The sequence below is a fragment of the Bolinopsis microptera genome, chromosome 7, assembly GCF_026151205.1.
Source record: "Bolinopsis microptera isolate Bmic1 chromosome 7, MBARI_Bmic_1.0, whole genome shotgun sequence".
Taxonomy (NCBI): Eukaryota; Metazoa; Ctenophora; class Tentaculata; order Lobata; family Bolinopsidae; genus Bolinopsis; species Bolinopsis microptera.
Window position 1 is genome coordinate 10,447,239 of NC_087078.1, and position 23,139 is coordinate 10,470,377.

A 23,139-nucleotide genomic window follows, 5' to 3' on the forward strand; every position below is an offset into this window, starting at 1 on the left:
CTAGCTGCTGAGAAAGGGGCAAGTGCTTGGTTAACAGCACTACCTTTAAAAGAGTATGGATATCTGATGAACAAACAACAGTTCTCAGACGCAATAGCACTCAGATATAACCTAAACTTAAAGGACAGCCCTAAGACATGTACGTGTGGCCAAAAGTACTCAGCAAACCATGCGCTCATCTGCAAACTCGGTGGATATGTGTCACTGCGGCACAACTCGCTGAGAGACACCTTTGCTGAACTAATGAGAACTGTGAAATGCAAGGATGTGCAGACTGAGCCAGTTCTTCTTCCAGTTGATGGTCTGAAGTTGCCTAAGGGAACAGTACTTGGAGACCAAGCTAGGCTGGACATTTCTGCAAGATCGATTTGGAATGCTTCAGAGAGGGCATATTTTGATGTAAGGGTATTTCATGCCCCAGCCCCCTCCAATGCAAGCAAATCGATCCCAGCAATGTACCAGTCCCATGAAAATGAGAAAAAGCGATGTTACAACCTTGGGTTCTTGAAGTGGAGAAAGGAAGCTTCACACCTTTAGTGTTCTCGACTTCTGGTGGAATGGGTAGTAGGGCTGAAAGACTGGTAAAAAAGCTGGCCAGTAAGATGGAGTACCACACTGGCCAGAGGTACTCGGATGCTGTAGGTTACATCAGAAAGCGCCTTCGCTTTGAAATCCTAAGAACAACAGCGATTTCTCTCCGTGGAGACAGAGGTGCGAGAAAAAACATTGTTAATATAAACAGTCTAGATCTTAACTTGGAGCCACAAGGCCAAGGGTAATTTTTGAGTGTTTAGGGAATTTTTTATATTCTTAAAGGTTTGTTTTTATATAGGGTCATTGCTATATTATGTGTATATTGTTTGAATAATTTTATATAATACTGGAAGAAGAACTGGCTCAGTCTGCACATCCTTGCATTTCACAGTTCTCATTAGTTCAGCAAAGGTGTCTCTCAGCGAGTTGTGCCGCAGTGACACATATCCACCGAGTTTGCAGATGAGCGCATGGTTTGCTGAGTACTTTTGGCCACACGTACATGTCTTAGGGCTGTCCTTTAAGTTTAGGTTATATCTGAGTGCTATTGCGTCTGAGAACTGTTGTTTGTTCATCAGATATCCATACTCTTTTAATAATAAAGTATCTGGTCAAAACCTGGCACAACTTAGCGAGTTAACTAGGTTTGGGATGTTATTTCTGCTCCTTAGGGTCTCTACTTCAAAAAAAATTTGGGTGGATAATTTTTTATGTGTGTTTAAACCCGTGACCACGCCCTTTTTAGAGCGTGGGAAAAATTTGACCAAAATGATTGAAATTTGCCTATATAATTTGATGAAGGTTTCTAAATGGCTTTTTAGAATAATATCAGTATAACTAGAATACAAACATGGTAAAATAATATAAATTAAACTCAAGTGACGCCTTAACCACGCCCATTTACGCCATTTTTGGCGCAAAATGTTAAAATTTTAAATTTTGTTGTAGCATCATGACGTGGGGTATCAAACTTTAGGTTTATTGACTCGAGAAGATGATTAATAATGAAATTTTGCTCCCCAGAGGCTCTCTTAAGTGAGTAAGCTGTTCAAATAACTAATAAGACTCGGCATTATAACGCAAATTATCATTAGAAAGAAGTCTAAATCAAGAAAAAAATCGGAAACTTTCAATTAAATTCATCTATTCTTACAATTGACACAAAGACAATAGTCAGTACATTTCAATTGTCCTTCTGCTTTGAAGCATGAACAAACTTTCTTTTGACAACCTGTTTTGCACTTGCAAGTTTTAAACAGGTCGTCAGGTAGCAAGTTTAAGTTCTTGCAAGGGAACAGTTCGCCTTCGATATCTACCCAACCAAAATCTGTTGGTTGCAGGTGGGTATAATCCATCGCTAAAAGATCACTGCATACCTTGTACAGAAACCACCATCGTTTGATATGTCCTTCTATGATAGAGTGTGAAGTAGGTTCTAATTCCAGAACTGAGCTGGTCTTCTTCCATGTAAGAACCCTGAGCTCATCAAAGGTTTTGGCTAGACAGGTGCTCCTACAACTTGCAGCAACCTGCACTAAGTACTGCTCAGCTTCTTGGATTTGCTCGTCATCCAGGGTAAACTTCTCCCCAAACTCTTTCAATGCAACCTCAGGGTTGGCATTAAGGCTGCTCTTCTTTGTCCCTATCTTACTTAGGTAGTCCGCCCCTGTCCCCAAGTGGGCCTTCAGTAGAGTCTTGCAGAATTGTTCCCCCAGGTTCAAATACATTGTATGTATAGGAAACATCTTTTTGTTGCTCCCTCGGCCCTTCTGGAGATACAGTTTGTGTAGTCCTTGTCGACTGAAATGTTTGAAGTAGAACAGCAAAAGTATCAAGACATCAGTATCATCAGAAATTACAGTGACAGAAGACCGTGAACAGTTGATGACATCCCATTGATTGTGTGGAATTAACCTCATATCTGCCTCTTCAAATGGTAGTTGAAGTTCGCATATTTCAGCAATATCCATAGCGCTGTTCAGATGTTGAGCTGGAATTGAATCTTCTCCATCTACAGTGCCGCTAACTATCAATTGTCTATTTACTCTCTTGGCCAAATGAAGCAAATATGACTTGGCAAAACATTGAAACTTTACCTTGTTCTCACTTAGTGGCCAAAACTTCCCCATTTGTTCTGGTACCTTTGTGTTTTCGTTGATCATGGCAACTCTGATCACACCCTTAGCCTCAGCAAGCCTTATTCGTCGTTCACCACTCTTTAGAGATAAGTCAAGATAGCTATCAAATATGATATGAATCAACTCGGCAGTAGGGTTGTTCTTCAAAATTCTTGCAAAAGCTTCAGCAATCATGGAACCGAATGTCCAAGAGACATGCTTCCAGGTTAGATTAAAACAAAGTGGCGCGGAAGGCTCTTGAACTGCCTTGTCAAGACTCTGGCCTCTGATGTAAGACATAAAGTCAATAACAACAGCATTGTTTTCACCTGGAAGGTAGTTGTAATCGTCTTCTGTTAGCTTTGCACGGCTTTCAACTTCTCCGCACATTTCATGTTTTCTGGGCTTCTCCATAAGCAGGCCATCAAACAGAGGACTATACCTTGTAAGATCGTACTGTAATACTTCATGTAGATCACCTTTCTTTTCTTTGGCTATGTTCAAAGTTTTGATTGCCATCCTTGAAGACTTTTCATTCTTTTTGACTGCTTTTGAACTGTCGTCAAATTTAACTGATGGTACGTGATCAATGGGTAAGAGATTGTGCTTTGTGATCTTATCTGACAGGAGCCTGGTCTTATCAACATAAACGAGCTTGTGAAATTCATTATATTTTTCTTCCGCTTGTTCGAAGAATTGGCAATGTTGATCAGCGATATATTCATCTGCATAAACTTGCGTAACAATGTTTTTAACTTGACCAAGATTTCCTTGGAGGAAAGGATTACCCTGTAAGCTGATGTATTCCGCAAGATTTTGAGTATGTCCATTAATCTCTTTAGTTTTTGATGGACGAAGATGATGATGAACTTGCATTTCAGAGTTGCCTAACTGATTGGAGTTCGTAATCTCTCTATATGCGTTTGTTATTGCGAGCTCTTCGTGGTATATCAGGCACCACTCCGCAACATAATCAGCTGATTTAGTATTGCCAATTATCCCATGAGAACTCTTGGCACTCTTGTTGATAGTCTGCTCAAGAGCTAGGTCAGGGGATACCGCATTAAAAGACCCAGGTGTTCTCTTAACAACGAAATTTCTTTTTATGAATGAATCATAAAGTTCAGGGTGAGTTATCTTTGCCCTTTTTAGGAGCTCAAGATGAAAAGATCCGTAGCGTAAATAATTCAAAGCATCACAGCCCAAAAAAATTGGAAGGAGGCGTTCCAAAGTTTTCATATTAAGGAAGAAGTCTCCATCTCTCTCAGAACGCACAAAATCTTTAATCGTGTCTATGATTTTCACAAAGTTGAGCCAAAATCTACATTGTGATGATTTTTCACTACATTTGATTGAGAACACTTCTATGTCGTCCATTAGTCGCTTCACCTCTTTACATGTTTGAAGTTCCGAAATTAAAATCGTCGATTCAGTTTTACTGTTTTGTACAAGAGCACATTGCAGCTGGTCAAGTTTCTCTATTGCTATTGAGTAGTTGTTCATAGAATTCTCTTTCCAGAAAGCTTCCATTTTGAGTTTGGTAAGTGCATCACCTAACATCATCAAACCATCAAATGAACGATAATAATGTGAGCCACTCATTACTGCTTCGACAGTTTTCGGTCCAAATATGTTGCACTCAATGTAAGCATCTTCTACCCCAGAGCCCCGAACGAACTTACCAGCACAGCGTAATGCAGACTTTGTCAAATGAAAACCGCCGAGGAGAGGAAATATTCGCTCAAAGACGTCAGGTTGTTGAAGATAAATCTTCGTCACTAGGTGATAAACTCCTTCATCGCATGTAACAGGCAGTGTCTTCTGTTTCAACAGTGCTGCAATACTAGCACAGTTCTGCAAAAGGCTGTACACTGTCTCTATTTTGGTAATGGGGTGTGGAAAGATGGGAAGGTATCCAACCGTTTTCAGCGGTACATCATTGATAGTTGATGTAAGGACTTCACAACCGGCCCAAGTTGGTATATGTGCGAGTTGCTGAGTTTCTGGGAGTGGAGTTGATATGTTCCTTGTAAGATTAAGTACCTTCTCTTTTCTCTCATCAGGTTCGTATTGAAATCTTTCTGATTTGAAGTTTGATGGTAAAGGTTGCTCCTTGCTTCTGAGGTAAAATGGCAGCAATTTCTGGAACGGCAACTTTGATATGTACTTCCTGCCTGATACTACAAAATCTGTAAGGTGGGAAACTCTGCCTTTGGTAGGAGGGCGGTAGTTTCTTTGACTGAACGGTACATTTTGATACATTACCAAGACACTGTCGTGGGTTTCGTTCTTTCCAGTTATCGATGATTGGTCATTATGGTCAAAATTATCTATCCCCACACTTGTTTCCTGATTCTCATCGAAATTACTCGGCAGCGAGACTTTCATAAGTAAGTACTTGGTCATGATAAATAGCCCTAACAGCGCTCTCAGCCTCAAAAGTTCTGGATAGCTAATGCAGAATCCCAGGTGGTTGGATGCTGTGATAAGTTCCCTACTGTGACTTTTGTGGTAAATTGCATGAGCTTGCATGATATGCAAAGGTGTTCTTATTGTCCCATTATTTGCCATATGATGCATAACCTGAAAGAGAGAGTTTGCTTTGAGAATCTTTTTCGGACTGTTTGTTAAAACTGATCCAGTTTCCTCGTTTCCATCTTCTATTTCATCGTCAGTTTCTGATATTGTATCTGTTGCCACACTCTTCTGGTACTTGAGGAATGTTGCCTTGCTGATATTAAGCAAACCCCCCAAAAAATCCATTACGGACTCCGGCATTCTTGTATCCCTCAGAGCAGTCTGCAAATCTACAGCATCGCAAAATCTATCTTCAAGCCCAAAAGTCATTCCTCTCAACTTTCTTCGTAAAATACTTCCTGCAGATTTCACTTCGTTTAGGACTTGCAGCTTTTGGATCATCGAGGCAGCATCTATTGAGGAGGAAAACACGACTTCCGAGTCGCTTTTCCTGTAGGGTTTACAGAATGACACTTGGTCACAAAATTTGTCAACAATAAATTTTTTAATCTTGTGGTTGTAGAACTTGCTGTCTGGGTGTTCTGCAGACAGGAAATCCCGGATACTTGAAACTGGCAGTCCATATTCTCTGTCAATTAGTTCTTCAATCATCGGAGTTACTTGATTTTCGTATATTTTCGTTGTTGACGGAGAATCAGATGAGATGTAAGTGATTTCACAATGTTTGTGAGCATAGCAATATGATTTCACGCACTCTCTCTCTTCGTCAAATTTCTCTCGAATTTTGTTAATTAGTTCATCGTCGTAGTTATTAACACTTTTAGCAATTAGTGCTTTAATCTGTTCAACGGTCAAGAGATTACGGGATTTATCAACAGGTTCCGAACATAAAAGGCATTTCGAAAGCAATCTTTGATAGCGGGATAAAAGTGAAGCCAAGCAGTTTTTGTGATAATAGAGATCCTGTGCGATCAGACGTTCGACTGAGTCTATATCAGCTAGCCGCACCGCTGCACTTTCATCTTTGAGATGTTTTACAGCCACCAGTACCTGTTTTGCCCTGTCCACTTCACAAATTCTGTACTTTTCTCTGATTCTTTTACCATTTATTATAACCTCTACGGAGTCACACCTGAAGCATCTGATAGAATTTAAAACATCCCCTTTCGTCTTCATCTCAGAACCTGAAAAAGGCATATTATAATAATCATTTGATGGTCTATTGTTTTTTCTTAGGTACTGGTGAAAGATTTAGTATTCCATAATATGTATTTTGTGCAGCAATCATAAAATGTTGAAGAACAGTAAAAATTTACCATCAAAAGTACATAATCACGAATTGTAAGGATAGAATTAAAAAACAATCAAGCTTATTAATCAATTATTTGATTGATTATCAGATAAGGTTTTCAACAAGCGATCTTTTCATGACAGATTGGATGTTCATACTTGGAGTATGCCTATTGGAAGGGGTTTTGCTCTGCGTATTCCGTTCTGTTGTGCTGTTACTCTTAGTCTCAGTCGACTGTTCACTCTTAAATTGTTCATAATGTCAGCAAACATAATATGGGGCAGAATTTGACGGGGCTATTTGACGTTGTATTCCCTGTATTAAAATATAAAAAGATAAGACGTTGTGTTCTAGGCAAAGGATCGAAAATTTAACTAACTTCTTTGCTCCCATCTTCCTCCCGTACACGTTTTCTCTCTTTGATGGCATCCAAAGTTTTCTTGTGTACATAGTCCTTGTAGCACCGATTCAATTTCGCGTGATACTTGAATCCATTTGGTAGCAATGCAATACGTCCTAATATTTTTCTATCCGCTCGTGTTTCGGCAGCCTAGCAAAATGGGATAAATCGAGTGCAAATTCCAAGCTGTGATACCTCAGGAGGTATTGTGAAGAAATAATGAAAAGTTAACAATACCACGCAATGTTGAAATATTGTTGTAATAATTGTGATGACTTGATTACCTGCAATACTTTGGTCCTGCCATTGTCACTACCACTAAGTCTGGACAGTGTTGAGCTGGTGTCTAAGCAAAAGATACAGTGTTTTTCTGGATCGTAGGCCGATTCTTTAGATAGTTTAAGAGATATTGATCCGGAAGGTTTTGACCCTCCAGCCTCTGAATCATGACCACCACCTCCAATGCAGCTCATAAAATTAAATAGTTTGCAAAGGCTCTTTGGCAACTGTTTAACGAAATTAGCGCTAAAACTGAACAAATTTGCAGCAAAGAATTGAAATATAATATTTTATCGATTTGAGGGTTTTAGCTGTGAACAGCATTTTAACAGCTTTAAGTCGTTAATAGCATTACAATTCAATGTCATGGGACATCACTTATCAGTTGTTTGCTTGTTCACTTGGTTTCAAATCGCAGGAGGTTTTAAGTTTTATCGGCTACATTAAAAGGAATTTATCTACTTGCTGCATATAAATTGACGTCACCATATTTCATTATTATCGTCTTAAATTGCGTCTGCACTCGGTTCAAATGAGACATAAGTGATGTTAACCATACCTATAACTATTCAGGGAAGGTTCTATTCGAAAAAATATCATAATCAATCATTTTCTCGTGTCAATAAACCTAAGGTTCGATACCCCACATGATGCTATTTGAAATTTCAGAATTTTGCGCCAAAAAGGGCGCAAATGGGCGTGGTTAAGGCGTCACTTGTGTTTAATTTATATTATTTTACCATGTTTATATTCTAGTCATACTGATATTATTATAAAAAGCCATTTAGAAACCTTCATCAAATTATATAGGCAAATTTCAATCATTTTGGTCAAATTTTTCCCACGCTCTAAAAAGGGCGTGGTCACGGGTTTAAACACACATAAAAAATTATCCACCCAAATTTTTTTTGAAGTAGAGACCCTAGGGAGCACAAATAACATCTCAAACCTAGTTAACTCGCTAAGTTGTGCCAGATTTTGACCAGATACAGGATTATAAAGGTAGTGCTGTTAACCAAGCACTTGCCCCTTTCTCAGCAGCTAGTTGGAACATCAACTTTGCCAGTGGTGTTGACTCGAGCTCCTGGCGTATATCCGCTTGTTTTTGTCGATAGAAGAGATTTCGTTCAGTTGTTATCTCAGTTTTCACACCTTTGCTTACTCTCCAGTCCTCTGTGTAGTTGTCTACCTGCTTGAGAATAGCTTCTTTACGGGGTTTTGTGGCTCTACATGAGAATTTGTACTCTCGGTCTGCCATGTCCATCATAACTGGTATACCCAATCCTCCATATCTTGGTGGTAGAGCCATTATGTTCCTTAGTTCATCAGTGCAGCTAAACAGCCTGTTGATGATAGCTGGGATAAACTCATCACGTGTTACTTGTTCCAGAGGAGTGAGCCTATCTGCAACTCCTGGGGTAGTTCTGCACACATAGTTCGGCACTATCCGTCGCGGAGTCGAGTCCGCGGCGGAGCCGCCGGACTCCGGGCGGACTCCGAGCGGACTCCGGCGGAGCCGCCGGACTCCGAGCGGACTCCGGCGGTGCTCCGCCAAAATGTATTTACAGTGGACTCGAGTACATTTTGGCGGACTCCGAGCGGAGCCGAGCGGACTCCGAGCGGACTTTAAAGTCCGCCGCGGACTCCGAGCGGCTCCGCGGCGGCTCGGTGGAGTGTCCGCCGCGGACTAAGCCACTAGGCGGACTCCGGTCCGCCGCGGACTCCGGCGGAGTGCTTGGCGGACTCCGCCGGACCTCTCCGCCAGACTTGAATCCGGCGGAGTCCGGCGGAGCTTGGCGGAGTCCGCCAGCTCGGCGGACTCCGCTCGGAGTCCGCCGGACTCCAACAGAGTCCACTGACTTCCGACCTCCGTCTTCCGACCCTCGGCTAAATTTGTCACGTGACATACAACATAGCATTTTGCAATATTGTGGTCAGATGAAAAGGTCGCTAGTGATAAACCTTAACCATTACCCTCACAATGTCAATAGTGTACAACTCTAGTCCTAACTTTGACCCTATAATGTATAAACGTTGACCCTAACCCTCCACCAAACCGTCCGCAGCGAAATATCAATGTCATTGACTGGTCACGTGACCAAAACAATTTTTGTCATATTATCTCATATGGGGAAGCGTTTTTAGTTTTACCCTACACGTTGCATGTGGCGTCATTCGGCCGGATCCCAGCAAGCAAAAATACGTCGAACATCACAGGACGACGCCAGCCAGCACTCTCTACGCTCTTCGAGCTCCGATCGTCCTGTGACGAAGAAAGGACGAAGCCTGAGGTCCTCAGGTAACATCGACCACCGATTGAAAATTCAAAGATTTTTTGACATAAAGGTCAAATGTAAAACTAAAATCTTGATGCTGATTGATTGACGACGTCAATTTTTGAGCACAGCGCGAGCGCATGCGGAAAAGGACCGCGTAGCTAGTCAAGATGTTGATAAATATTTGGCTTGTGGCGCGATGTGTTGCTCTAACTATAGCCCTCTCGCTTGCAGTATAGTAGCGCGCGACCGCCGGAAATAACTTGTGGAACAAGCGCGCCCGCAGCGGCGCGAAAGCACCTGGTTAGCTAAATGACCGCGATGTGCCTTGCATTGTAGGATGAAATCCTACTAGCTGACGCCACTTGCAGCCGTGATGTTCGCTGTACGTCAGCGATCGAAATTTATACGCGTATCACCCGTTAAGATGTGCCACCCGACGCGCCACGCAATTTTTCTCGTTGCTCGTCGCACGTCGACGCCCTCATTAAATTTTTGGAGAAAATCGCTCGCCAAAATTTGTTGGACCAGGACGATGTCCTAGCCTGGCAGCTCATTGCGCGGCGCGTCGCAACGAGCTTCGTTGTTCGTCGACGTGCGACGAGCAACGAAAAAAATTGTGTGGCGCGTCGAGTGGCACATCTTAACGGGCGCTCCTACTAAATCGCTCGCCCAAATTTTAAGAAAATTCTTGTGAAAAGGCGCAAGGCCCTTTGGGCTTGAAAGTGATCGGAATCGGTGTATTTTTGGACGCTGATTCCGAATCACCCCCCATGACGTAGGGTTAAAATGCGTCGCTGGAGAGTTATGGGCAAAAAACCGATTTGGTCACGTGACAGGCTAGTAAAATACGAATTCGATTGTTTAGGGCTCGGGTTAGGGTTAGGGTTGTGGTAAGGGTTATGGTTAGCTTCGAGGTTATGGTTAGGGTTAGGGTTGGGATAAGGGTTCATGTAAAACCGTTTTGTACGGCTGCAAAACCATAAAAACCAAAGTCACGTGAAATTTTTGGGCGAGCGAATTAGTAAGAGCCCTTAACGGGGGATACGCGTATAAATTTCGATCGCTGACGTACAGCTGCGAATGGCGTCAGCTAGTAGGATTTCATACTACAAGGCACATCGCGTTTACCTAGCTAACCAGGTCATTTCCGCCTCCGGCGGTCGCGCGCTACTGCAAGCGAGAGGGCTATAGTTAGAGCAACACATCGCGCCACAAGCCAAATATTTATCAACATCTTGACTAGCTACGCGGTCCTTTTCCGCAATATGCGCTCGCGCTGTGCTCAAAAATTGACGTCGTCAATCAATCAACATCAAGATTTTAGTTTTACATTTGACCTTTCTGTCAAAAAATCTTTGAATTTTCAATCGGTGGTCGATGTTACCTGAGGACCTCAGGCTTCGTCCTTACTTCGTCACAGGACGATCGGAGCTCGAAGAGCGTAGAGAGTGCTGGCTGGCGTCGTCCTGTGATGGTCGACGTATTTTTGCTTGCTAAAAACGCTTCCCCATATGAGATAATATGACAAAAATTGTTTTGGTCACGTGACCAGTCAATGACATTGATATTTCGCTGCGGACGGTTTGGTGGAGGGTTAGGGTCAACGTTTATACATTATAGGGTCAAAGTTAGGACTAGAGTTGTACACTATTGACATTGTGAGGGTAATGGTTAAGGTTTATCACTACACACTAGCGACCTTTTCATCTGACCACAATATTGCAAAATGCTATGTTGTATGTCACGTGACAAATTTAGCCGAGGGTCGGAAGACGGAGGTCGGAAGTCAGTGGACTCTGTTGGAGTCCGGCGGACTCCGAGCGGAGTCCGCCGAGCTGGCGGACTCCGCCAAGCTCCGCCGGACTCCGCCGGATTCAAGTCTGGTAGAGAGGTCCGGCGGAGTCCGCCAAGCACTCCGCCGGAGTCCGCGGCGGACCGGAGTCCGCCTAGTGGCTTAGTCCGCGGCGGACACTCCACCGAGCCGCCGCGGAGCCGCTCGGAGTCCGCGGCGGACTTTAAAGTCCGCTCGGAGTCCGCTCGGCTCCGCTCGGAGTCCGCCAAAATGTACTCGAGTCCACTGTAAATACATTTTGGCGGAGCACCGCCGGAGTCCGCTCGGAGTCCGGCGGCTCCGCCGGAGTCCGCTCGGAGTCCGCCCGGAGTCCGGCGGCTCCGCCGCGGACTCGACTCCGCGACGGATAGTGCCCATAGTTCCATCTTTTACTAAGCCCATACATGTCCTTTAACACATATTGCATGATTCTATTTATTTTAATTTAAAGCTGTTTTTATTGTTACATCTTTGCTAAAGTACAAAGTAATGTAAAGTAAAGTAAAATTTATGACATCACATCCATCTGTCTACTAAATATCATCGTACTATGTAATGTGAAAAAAATATATAATAAATATTGCCCCACCAACATTAATTCTTTATCGAATACAATATTGAAAAATATTTGATTGATGGCTAAGGAGGACATTGCCAAAATACCTATCTTTCTTATATTTATTGAAATAAACATATAATATCCATTACTCCAGGAGTGATGACAGGATATACATCTTTCTTGTATGTTGTACAAGTTATTTTCACCCTATTTTGTTTCATAAAAATATTACTGTTAGCCGTGAGGGTACTTTTCAGTACACAAACATTGTATTTTACTATTAAAAATGGTAATTTAATAATTTTACAGATACATGTACTGTAAATGACATCATGAACCGTCTTGTGGTTCGTACCTTGTCAAAGAATAGATTATGTATACTTCTTCACCTGCCATATCAAACAAAACGCTTTGATCGATCATCAAATGAGACTGTGGAAGCATTTGTCAACAGGATAAAATCAAAATTACCCACTGAAGTTAAAACAGTAGCTCTCACTGATTGTAGAGGAACTACTGTTAAGAAAACTGTCGAGTTGTGTGATGCTCTAATCCCAACCAACCAATTCGTTTGTAATGACATTGTTTATGAGATTTTGGTTGATCCTCCTACTATCGAATCTCTAAAGATTCCCAATACACCAGTCGCAGGTTGGTTACAAATCTTTTTTGTTTGGCAAGTTAAATTTCTACAGACTATATTGGTTGGTAGATTTTGGTCTTATTATTTAATGTTATCAGGTCTGGCGATCTCCCCCACAGTCAAATTGATAGATTTGACCTTAAATGACCTCACTTATACTTGGGAGACTAAAGCTAAAGACAGTGATTCATGGGAACAAATCTCAACTTCAGAGGTGCTATTGCTGTATCAAAAGCTGGTCGGAAATGTTATACGACTTTCGAGTAAAGCTGTGGGTAAGTCTTTATTTCTGTCATTGTTACTAGACATTGGTTATAATGTCTCCTTATGGTAATTGATGGCCAATGCACATGTGGAGCATGAGTTTATTTCCATTTCCATGTTGTAATCATCTATTTCTTTACAGGAGTAGAGACAGTTTTTTCTAATGTTATTGGTCCAGTAATTGACGATAAAGATACCAACATATTGCTCTCAAGAGCTGTTCCAATAGAATATGGTTATACAAGACTTATGTCCTACAACATTTTGGCTGGTGAGTAACATTATATAATACCCATTAAGAAATAAATTTCTCACAAGCATGGTGACTTTTAAACATTCCAGCTGTGTTTTTGGGTAACTTTTAAAGAAATAAAAAACAGCTGTGGTCCATAACAGGCCGCCATTACATAAGAACAGTCATTTAGCAGCCTTGTAAATTCTAGAATTAATGATTTCTAAGTTTGCAGATGTTTTTATGGAATCTAAGACAAAGCCAATCACAAACCATTTTCCTTACTGTTCAAAGAAGTACCAGGCCAGGGAATACAGAGAGCCAAGAATTGTGGCTGAAGTTTGGGCTCACAATCCTCACCTGCTCTGTTTGCAAGAAGTAAGTTAGTACTGCACTGGTCAGTATTGAATTGTATTCAGTTAAGTTATGATTTAAAAGAAGAAACTAATAATTCTGAATTGATATCTGCCCACCTTTCAAGGAAACCAATGTAAAACTGCTCAGGTTGAAGATAAAACATTTAGCAAATATCTGGTGCCAATGTTGCAGTCGTACCAGGGACACATTACAGTGAAAAAAGGAAGATTCAAAGCTGGTTGTGCTATTTTCTTTAAACTTGACCAGTATGAAGAAGTAAGTTATGTTGCAAATAGCAGTGCACATAATATTATAATCTGAACATTATACTGATTGTAATACCCAGTTACTCTTTTTTTAGATTTTTTTACATTAGATTAAATTCATCGTTTCTACCTCGCATTGTACTCTATTTGTACTAGTTTCCTGTTTATTTATGAGCAAATTTTGCATTCTCAGTCCTCAACAGAGTATGAGTAATTGATTTTTTAAAAAGTGCTTCACTTTTCAGTGCCAGTATGAAAGTTTCCCTTTACCAGATTTGTATCAAGAAAACTCTCAAATGTTGGACTTGATCGACCTTGGTAAGTTCAAACAGATTTTTAATCGATAATATGCAACGATTATTAAATATACATTTGACATCGTAATTTAAAGTAAGTAATATCATATAATAATGCACACAACCTGTCTAGATTGATTGCTTCACGAGTGTAACCAGACTAAGCTGTGTAGAATTCGGCCCGACACAGATGTGGTTAAATTAGAAGGAAACCGTTAATATATTGACGGGTTAGTTGTATAAACTGGAAATTCTAAATGTTAATATTTGGATAAATTAGTTAACACTAGAAACTCCAGGTAACCAAATGAACAGCAAATTTCCAGAAACCTGGAGAGACATATCAATCAGATCGATCATGTCACAGATAGTCGTTTTAAAAAACAAAGAATCCAAGAAACTAGTAATAGTTGGCAACACACATCTGTACTGGAATCCTAAATACCACATAATAGCACTGTTCCACATACATGCCCTCTGTAGCAAGATCCAGGCTGTTAGGAAGGTTTATCAGAAGCAGGGGGAGGGTGTCAGTTTGGTTATTTGTGGTGATATGAACTCTCAGACAACCAGTTTAGTTCATGCTTATCTCACTGATGGAGTGGTCTCGCAGGTATCTGAACAATTCTTATTCTCAGCTACTATTTGTATTTTATTTATTGTTTTGTTTTGTTTTGCAATACAAGTTAGACTGTTTTGCTTATGCAATGGGTGTTCAGGTGGCGCACTTCTTCGAAACAATTTTCAGTTACTTCGATTTCCATACGTTAGAAAGGTACAAATTTTCACAACACAACATAATATTATATTCAGGTCGAGAATGGGGACGAATTGCAAAACTTCTTGCATAAAAATGTTCGGAATCCTTTAAAACTTACTCTGGCCCGGGGTGAACCAAACTACACAAACTATACTGCTGACTTTAAAGACGTTATAGATTATATCGTGTGTGATGAAAATTCAACGGTTAGTTGGAGAAGCTATAATAATCTCTATTTTGATCATAATGATTACAAATAAATCCTCACTTTACTATCTTGTTTTCGTCTTAAAAAGATAGAAGCTAATGTTTGGATTTTATATCAAAACTATTTTCACAACTAGAACTACAATTAAATAAATTTATTGAGGACGTTACAGAAGGAATATATTTAAATTAGTCCGAGGAGTCATCACTTTCATCGCGGCCTAAGATGGCGTTAATCTTGTCGCATATAGTAGAGATCGTAATTTTTGATTTGTGTGATTTTTACTTTCAAATTTACCCTTTTTCTAATTTCCAGGTTGGCCACGTGACTCCATCTCCAAATCTGTCTGATCTGGAGGAAAGTGAGGGATGTCCTAGTGCTATATTCCCCTCTGATCATCTTCCCATTATATCTGATATCTTACTTGCAGATACTGTTTAGATCTTAACAACTTTTAGCACTTTCTGTGAAATATTAATTCCATCTTTGACCGTGTATGGACTATTTTGTTGAATTTGTAAATTCGGGGATTAGTTATTATTGATATTATTCAGTATGATATCATATTACAAACAGTTTTGTTTTATTAAGTAAACAATTAAATGTGATTTACATTATTAATAATTGATGTGCTTTGGTTACGTGGTGTGAATATTAGTAAGTTTTAATTTTATGTACTACTATAACTTTTATTTTAGCTTGGTCGTTCCTTTCGAATATAATAAACTATTGAGCTTAAGTAAAATTAAAGACTGTAGTTAATGAAATAAGATTATACATTTTGGGATACTGTCCCGGTGGTTCAACTGGGAAAATATTTGTAATTTTCATTGGATAAGGCACGTTATCAATTCCAAATTCCTTCACGATCGAATTTTAAATAAATGTACTTTTATATATCTCTTATATTCCAATACCTCAGAATGTCTAAAGACTGTAAACAAGAGATCAAATCAGAACAAGTGGAGATCCCAGAAAAGTCAAACGGTTTCCTGTGCCCAATGTGTGGAGCACATTACTTTTCAGAAGACTACTTTGTTGAGCACATCAAAGAACATAAAACAAATTCAAATTATAGTACAATAAAACAAGAACTTACACCTGAATCAGATAAACCATATATTTTTATCTGTCCAGTTTGTGCTGAACATGTTTACTCAGAGAGTCTGTTAATAGAACATGTAAAGCAGCACCATGATCATAGCAGGCCAGAAGTACCTGACTACTTTGATACTTCAGATAACTTGACTGGAACTGATCCTCAGAGGACATTAGTTCTGTCTCTTAGTAAGAGTCCGCCTGTGAGACCATTTAGGTGTTCACAGTGTACATTCAGTGCAGCATATTCGAGAACACTTATAGAACATCAAAAGATTCACTCTAGCTCTGTAGAGAACCGTTTAAAATGTTCTGAGTGTTCATTTGCTACAAAACATACCGGTGATCTTACTGTACATATGAGAACTCACTCAGGTGAGAAACCCTTCAAGTGTTCTGAGTGTTCATATGCTGCAAAATATTCAAGTCATCTTACTAGACATATGAGAACTCACTCAAGTGAGAAACCCTTCAAGTGTTCTGAGTGTTCATTTGCTACAAAACATGCAGGTGATCTTACTGTACATATGAGAACTCACTCAGGTGAGAAACCCTTCAAGTGTTCTGAGTGTTCATATTCTGCAAGACGAGCAGATCATCTTACTGTACATATGAGAACTCACTCAGGTGCAAAACCTTTCAAGTGTTCTAAGTGTTCATATGCTGCAAAACATGCAAGTCATCTTACTAGACATATGAGAACTCACTCAGGTGACAAACCCTTCAAATGTTCTGAGTGTTCATATGCTGCAAGACAAGCAATGCATCTTACTAAACACATGAGAACTCACTCTGGGGAGAAATGATGCAAATGTTCACATAGCTCTAATGCTGCAAGAAAAATGAGTGATCCTACAAGAAATATTAGAATCCACTATGGTGAGAAACTAAATTGGCAGTCCTGCAAGATGTTGTTCAGTTCTTGATAATATGGTGAGACATTATGATTTGGAATTTGTTGCCTTTATTGACATTAGGTAATGGAGCATCATCGTGGTTGTATATGTTTAAAATCCCCCCGTAATCAGTTTTACAAATAGCTATGGTGTTAAAATTACACTACTCTATTTGCACTAGTTTTTTGTTTATTTATGAGCAAATTTTGCATCCTCAGTCCTCAACAGAGTATGAGCTATTGATATTGTTATAAAGTGCCTCACTTTTCAGTGCCAGTATGGAAGTTTCCCTCTACCAGATTTGTTTTAAGAAAACTCTCAAATGTTTGACATGATCGACCTTGGTAAGTTCAAACAGATGTTTAATCGATAATATGCATTGATTGTTGATTATACATTTTACATCGTAATTTAAAGTACCTTACTCGGGAATATTATAGCGGGTTAATTTATGACTGGGAAAATTAATAACCGGGAAAAATATGGCGGAATTTCCCAAAACCCGCCAAATTATCCCGGTCATGTATTTACCGGTGGCCGACCTTTCAAGTTTTTTTTCAGAGGTCAACAAATTTTCAACCGAAATTTCTGTTTTTGTTACTTCTTAAAGAAGTTATTTCAATTTACAGTTACTGATATTACTCAGAAATAGAAAATAGACACGTCTAGTATTTAAAGGAAAATAAATCTATAGCAATAATAAGTCAACTCTTCATTAAGGCTGGGGGTTCACCCTGAATTTTTTGTGAAACTTGGTTTCGAGATAGCAGTTGACCAACAAACTAGGACCGGTGACCGAACTTTTGAGGGGGTCCCGGACCCCAACCGCCAAACGGTGATTATCAGCTCAATATCTACCTAACTAAGAGAATCTGTAGTATAGGCTTATCTTCCATATAAAGTTGGTTTCATTCAAAAATATTGATATTTGACCAATTTATGGGCCAAAATCGATCAAATTTGGTGCTTATGCCCAAATATGGTCATATGGTTTTTGGCTCATAACTCAGTAATTTTTTGTCCAATCTTGATGAAAATTCATATACGAGTTCAGGGGACCACTAGCTACAAGTAGAGCACCTAAAATCTGGGTTTTGGGCATGTTCAGGGTATTTGGCTAAATTGGGCCTAATTTGGATCAAATATGGGCGTGGCTGCCCCGCAGGCACCGTTTGGCGGTTGGGGTCCGGGACCCCCCTCAAAAGTTCGGTCACCGGTTCTAGTTTGTTGGTCGAAACTAAGTTTCACAAAAAAATCAGGGTGAACCCCCCCCCCCCTTAAAGCGTATTCTCATTCTCATTATCGCTAATGTCCCCTCCATTATCATTATTGATATCCCCCTGCTGCTGACCGTCGAATTCGAAGTTGTATTGTTGTCTTAACAAGACTTTCATTTTGTCCGCTAATGGGGCTACTGCTCTGAAGGTCAGCCGGAGCTTAATTTCCTGCCCACCGCTTGGTATTGGGGAACATCTTGGCTTTGCATCTTCAAGTGCTCCAGTAATCAATCCACCGTAGACCATGAAATAGTGGCACAGTTTACTCACTTCATGGGCAAGAAAAGTGAGAATCACGGTCCACCCTGAAATCTGATTTCTATAACCAAATTGTGATTTTTATAACGAAATTATGGTAGCAACCGCCAATAAAGTTACAGCCCTCCATCCACTGCTTCAAAAGTCTTCTCTAGCACATATGAGACTTCAGGTAAAATATGATGATCACCACCCCCTTGGAACCCCATAATCTGAGTCGGCAGGTTTTTTTATGACTGGTAAAATTTTTGACCGGGAAAAATATGGCGGAATCTTCCAAAACCCACCACTTTATCCCGGTTATAATAATCCCGAGTAAGGTAAGTAATATTATAAAATGCACACAACCTGTCTAGATTGATTGCTTCACGAGTAACCAGACTAAGCTGTGTAGAATTCTGCCCGACACAGATGTATATATGTGGTTAAAATAGAAGGAAAATGTTGATATATTGATGGGTTAGTTGTATAAAACTGGAAATTCTTGTTAATATTTGGATAAATTAGATAACACTTGAAACTCCTGGTAACCAAATGAACAGCAAATTTCCAGAAACCTGGAGAGACATATCAATCAGATCGATCATGTCACAGATAGTCGTTTTAAAAGACAAAGAATCCAAGAAACTAGTAATAGTTGGCAACACACATCTGTACTGGAATCCTAAATACCACATAATAGCACTGTTCCACATACACGCCCTGTATAGCAAGATCCAGGCTGTTACGGAGGTTTATCAGAAGCAGGGGGAGGGTGTCAGTGTGGTTATTTGTGGTGATATGAACTCTCAGACAACCAGTTTAGTTCATGCTTATCTCACTGATGGAGTGGTCTCGCAGGTATCTGAACAATTCTTATTCTCAGCTACTAAATTTGTATTTTATCTATTGTGTTGTACTGCAATACAAGTTAGGCTGTTTTCTTATAGTTCAAGTGGCTTACTTCATCAGAACAATTTTCAGTTATTTTGATTTCCATACGTTAGAAAGGTACAAAGTTTCACAACACAACATAATATATTCAGGTCGAGAATGGGGACGAATTGCAAAACTTCTTGCATAAAAATGTTTGGAATCCTTTAAAACTTACTCTGGCCCGGGGTGAACCAAACTACACAAACTATACTGCTGACTTTAAAGACGTTATAGATTATATCGTGTGTGACGAAAATTCAACGGTTAGTTGGAGAAGCTATAATCTTTGTTTTGATCATTATGATTACAAATAAATTCTCACTTTACCATCAATATTATCTAGTTCTCGTCTTAAAAAGACAGAAGCTAATGTTTGGATTTTATATCAAAACTATTTTCACAACTACAATTAAATATATTTATATTAACGTTACAGAAGGAATATATTTATATTAGTCCGAGGAGTCATCACTCTCCTCGTGTCCTAAGATGGCGTTAATCTTGTCGCATATCTTAGAGATCGTGATTTTCGATTTGTGTGATTTATACTTTAAAAACACCTTTTTCTAATTTTTCAGGTTGGTCACGTGACTCTATCTCCAAATCTTTCTGATCTGGAGAAAAGTGAGGGATGTCCTAGTCCTATATTTCCCTCTGATCATCTTCCCATTATATCTGATATTATCCTACTTGGAGATACTGTTTAGATCTTAACAACTTTTAGCACTTTCTGTGAAATATTACTTCCATCGTTGATCGTGTGTGGAGTATTTTTTTGAATTCGTGAATTCGGGAATAGTTATTATTGATATTATTCAGTACGTATGATATTATATTACAAACAGTTTTGTTTTATAAAGTTAACATTTAATGTGATTTACATTGTTAATAATTTATGTGCTTTGGTAATATAACGTGGTGTGAATATTAGTAAGTTTTAATTTTCTGTTACTATCAAATAACGGAGTAGTTCGCTGTTTATTAGTCTCATGATTGAAATACTGATATCTGGATATTATCCGGTTGGAAGAGACAAGGACAAGTGAAACAAGGAAGTTAGGAGTAAGGACAAATTTTCGGCGTCAACGCCATCTTCACTCTTCAGGCTCAAATTATTTGTTATATAGTAGTGTTGAAAGTATTAATACTTTCAACACTACTATATAACAAATAATTTGAGCCTGAAGATGGTGTTGACGCCGAAAATTTGCCCTTACTCCTAACTTCCTTGTTTCACTTGTCCTTGTCTCTTCCAACCGGATAATATCCAGATATCAGTATTTCTGTTACTATATTTAACTATTATTTTAGCTTGGTCGGTCCTTTCGAATATAATTAACCTTTTGAGCTAGAGTCATCTTTTCTAAAATTAGAGACCGTAGTTAATGAAATAAGTTTCAAGATTATAAATTTTGAGATACTGTCCGCATAGGTGCAGATTTCGTTTTGAGGTGAACTTTTATGTTCCCGAGAAACCTCTTAAGTTTGCTTTTTTTCTCCTCGGGCACATTCGTAGCCTACGGGCCAGGTAAACCTAAACTACATATTGACCGTTATGTACGTCGGTATCTGTTGAGGAGCCAAATCATCTGAAAAGCCCTAAACCTATATTTTGCTCAGGCACGTAGCTTAGCCAGGATTTTTCTTTGGGGGGGGGGGGGGGGGGGGCTGTCGGCGAGCAAAGGGGCGGACCCCAATGGCGGGGGCTAGGTGGGCGCAGCCCCCGGAAAAATTTTGCGAAATAGGGTCTTTTAGGCTAAATTGAAAGTTTAATGAATTTACAAAAATGTATGGTTTGGCATAATCATTGCCTACAATCCTGACCTGAGTAATTTCCCCCTTTGAGACTTTATTTTGGGTTGAAAATTGAGTTTATCGAGAGGAAGTGAAAAATCTCCGGTTCAAATTTGGATTTGAAGCCATGTTAAAATTTTTCTGTGGAGGTCACTTTTTTGCGCAGAAAGCGCTCGATTTTAGGGGAAAAAATTTGTGTTTGCTTTAATTTTTTATGGTCCTGTCGGCACCTGAAATCGACGAAATCTGCAGGGGTGCTGTCGGCCGGTTTTAATTGGGCAAATATTTGTGATTTTTATTGGATAAGGCAAGTTATTAATAATAACACATTCCTTCATGATCGAATTTAAATAAATGTACTTTATATATCTCTTATATTCCAATACCTCAGAATGTCTAAAGACTGTAAACAAGAGATCAAATCAGAACGAGTGGAGATCCCAGAAAAGTCAAAACGGTTTCCTCTGCCCAATGTGTGGAGCACATTACTTTTCAGAAGGACTACTTTGTTGAGCACATCAAAGAACATAAAACAATATCAAATTGTACAATAAAACAAGAACTTACATCTGAATCAGATAAACCATCTATTTTTATCTGTCCAGTTTGTGCTGAACATGTTTACTCAGACACTCAGTTAATAGAACATGTAAAGCAGCACCATGATCATAGCAGCCCAGAAGTACCTGACTACTTTGATACTTCAGATAACTTGACTGGAACAGATCCTCAGAGGACATTAGTTCTGTCACCTAGTGAGAGCCCGCCTGTGAGACCATTTGGGTGTTCACAGTGTACATTCAGTGCAGCATATTGGAGAATACTTAAAGAACCATCAAAAGATTCACTCAGTCGAGAAACCCTTCAAGTGTTCAGAGTGTTCATTTGCTGCAAAACATGCAAGTCATCTTACTGAACATATGAGACTCACTCAGGTGATAAACCCTTCAAATGTTCAGAGTGTTCATATGCTACAAAACAAGCAAGTCATCTTACTGTTCATATGAGAACTCACTCAGGTGAGAAACCCTTCAAATGTTCTAAGTGTTCATATGCTGCAAAATATGCAAGTCATCTTACTAGACATATGAGAACTCACTCAGTGAGAAACCCTTCAAGTGTTCTGAGTGTCCATATGCGACAAGAGACTCAGGTGCTCTTACTGTACATAGAGAACTCACTCAGGCGAGAAACCTTCAAGTGTTCTGAGTGTTCATATGCTTCAACACAAGCATGTAATCTTACGGTTACATATGAGAACTCACTCAGGTGAGAAACCCTTCAAGTGTTCTGAGTGTTCATATGCTACAAAACGAGCAGGTGCTCTTACTGAACATATGAGAACTCAACTCAGGTGAGAAACCCTTCAAATGTTCTGAGTGTTCATATGCTACAAAACATGCAGGTCATCTAACTAGACATATGAGAACTCACTCAGGTGAGAAACGCTTCAAATGTTCTGAGTGTTCATTTGCTGCAAGACAAGCTATGCATCTTACTAGACACATGAGAACTCACTCTGGGGAGAAATGATTCAAATGTTCACAGAGCTCTATGCTGCAAGAAAATGAGTGATCCTACAAGAAATATTCTAGAATCCACTATGGTGAGAAACTATATTGGCAGTCTGCAAGAATGTTGTTCAGTTCTTGATAAGATGGTGAGATATTATGATTTGGACTTTGGTGCTTTTATTGACATTAAGTAATCTAGCTAATGGAGCATCGTCGCTGGTTGTATCTGTTTTAAATCCCCCGTTATCAGTTTTACAAATGGGCTATTGTGTCAAAATTACACTACTCTATTTGCACTAGTTTCCTGTTTATTTATGAGCAAATTTTGCATCCTCAGTGCTCAACAGAGTATGGAGTAATTTATATTTTTTATAAAGTGCCGCACTTTTCAGTGCCAGTATGAAAGTTTCCCTTTTACCTAGTTTTGTATCAAGAACAAGAATTGCGGCCGGTTAGCGGACGCTAGATTTCCATCGACCGTAATTAATTCCAATTAACGATGCCGTTGTCAATTATTTGAATCGAAAGTTAACGGACCCGGACAACCGTAGCGCAGCCTGTGCGGTGATATGCATGATGCAGTTAAAAGGACA

At 39.6% G+C, this 23,139-nt stretch overlaps 3 protein-coding genes across 4 annotated transcripts in view; all 3 read left to right on the forward strand.

Annotated features, from left to right (window-relative positions):
- The first annotated feature begins 12,070 nt into the window (after positions 1-12,070).
- On the forward strand, positions 12,071-15,490 carry LOC134817945 (2',5'-phosphodiesterase 12-like). Its single transcript, XM_063827325.1, has 9 exons — positions 12,071-12,419; positions 12,510-12,686; positions 12,818-12,946; positions 13,143-13,285; positions 13,412-13,540; positions 13,776-13,848; positions 14,126-14,439; positions 14,640-14,792; positions 15,110-15,490. The coding sequence occupies exons 1-9, from the start codon at positions 12,101-12,103 to the stop codon at positions 15,233-15,235; spliced, it is 1,563 nt and encodes a 520-aa protein (XP_063683395.1). The 5' UTR covers positions 12,071-12,100; the 3' UTR covers positions 15,236-15,490.
- A 1,205-nt stretch (positions 15,491-16,695) lies between these two features.
- LOC134818865 (2',5'-phosphodiesterase 12-like) lies at positions 16,696-20,026 on the forward strand. Of its 2 annotated transcripts, none has more exons than XM_063828560.1 (5): positions 16,696-16,825; positions 17,060-17,132; positions 18,866-19,163; positions 19,349-19,501; positions 19,817-20,026. In XM_063828560.1, exons 3-5 carry the CDS (start codon positions 18,909-18,911, stop codon positions 19,943-19,945), a joined length of 537 nt encoding a protein of 178 aa, XP_063684630.1. In that variant the 5' UTR covers positions 16,696-16,825; positions 17,060-17,132; positions 18,866-18,908; the 3' UTR covers positions 19,946-20,026. The 2 variants fall into 2 exon arrangements, with proteins under 2 accessions (XP_063684630.1, XP_063684629.1); XM_063828559.1 differs by having other exon boundaries at positions 18,877-19,163.
- A 363-nt stretch (positions 20,027-20,389) lies between these two features.
- Positions 20,390-23,139, forward strand: part of LOC134818866 (E3 SUMO-protein ligase RanBP2-like) — a 59,008-nt gene continuing 56,258 nt past the window's right edge. The window contains exon 1 of the mRNA XM_063828561.1: positions 20,390-20,419. The gene's annotated coding sequence lies outside the window, so the exon portion shown is untranslated. The remainder of the gene's footprint in view (positions 20,420-23,139) is intronic.

Coding starts and splice junctions, on each gene's coding strand:
- LOC134817945 (XM_063827325.1), top strand. CDS start 12,101: ATGAACCGTCTTGTGGTTCGTACCTTGTCAAAGAATAGATTATGTATA. Junction 13,849..14,125: donor GTTGGACTTGATCGACCTTG/GTAAGTTCAAAC, acceptor TAGAAACTCCAG/GTAACCAAATGAACAGCAAA. Junction 14,793..15,109: donor TGTGTGATGAAAATTCAACG/GTTAGTTGGAGA, acceptor TCTAATTTCCAG/GTTGGCCACGTGACTCCATC.
- LOC134818865 (XM_063828559.1), top strand. CDS start 17,111: ATGTTTGACATGATCGACCTTG. Junction 17,133..18,876: donor GTTTGACATGATCGACCTTG/GTAAGTTCAAAC, acceptor GCAAATTTCCAG/AAACCTGGAGAGACATATCA. Junction 19,502..19,816: donor TGTGTGACGAAAATTCAACG/GTTAGTTGGAGA, acceptor CTAATTTTTCAG/GTTGGTCACGTGACTCTATC.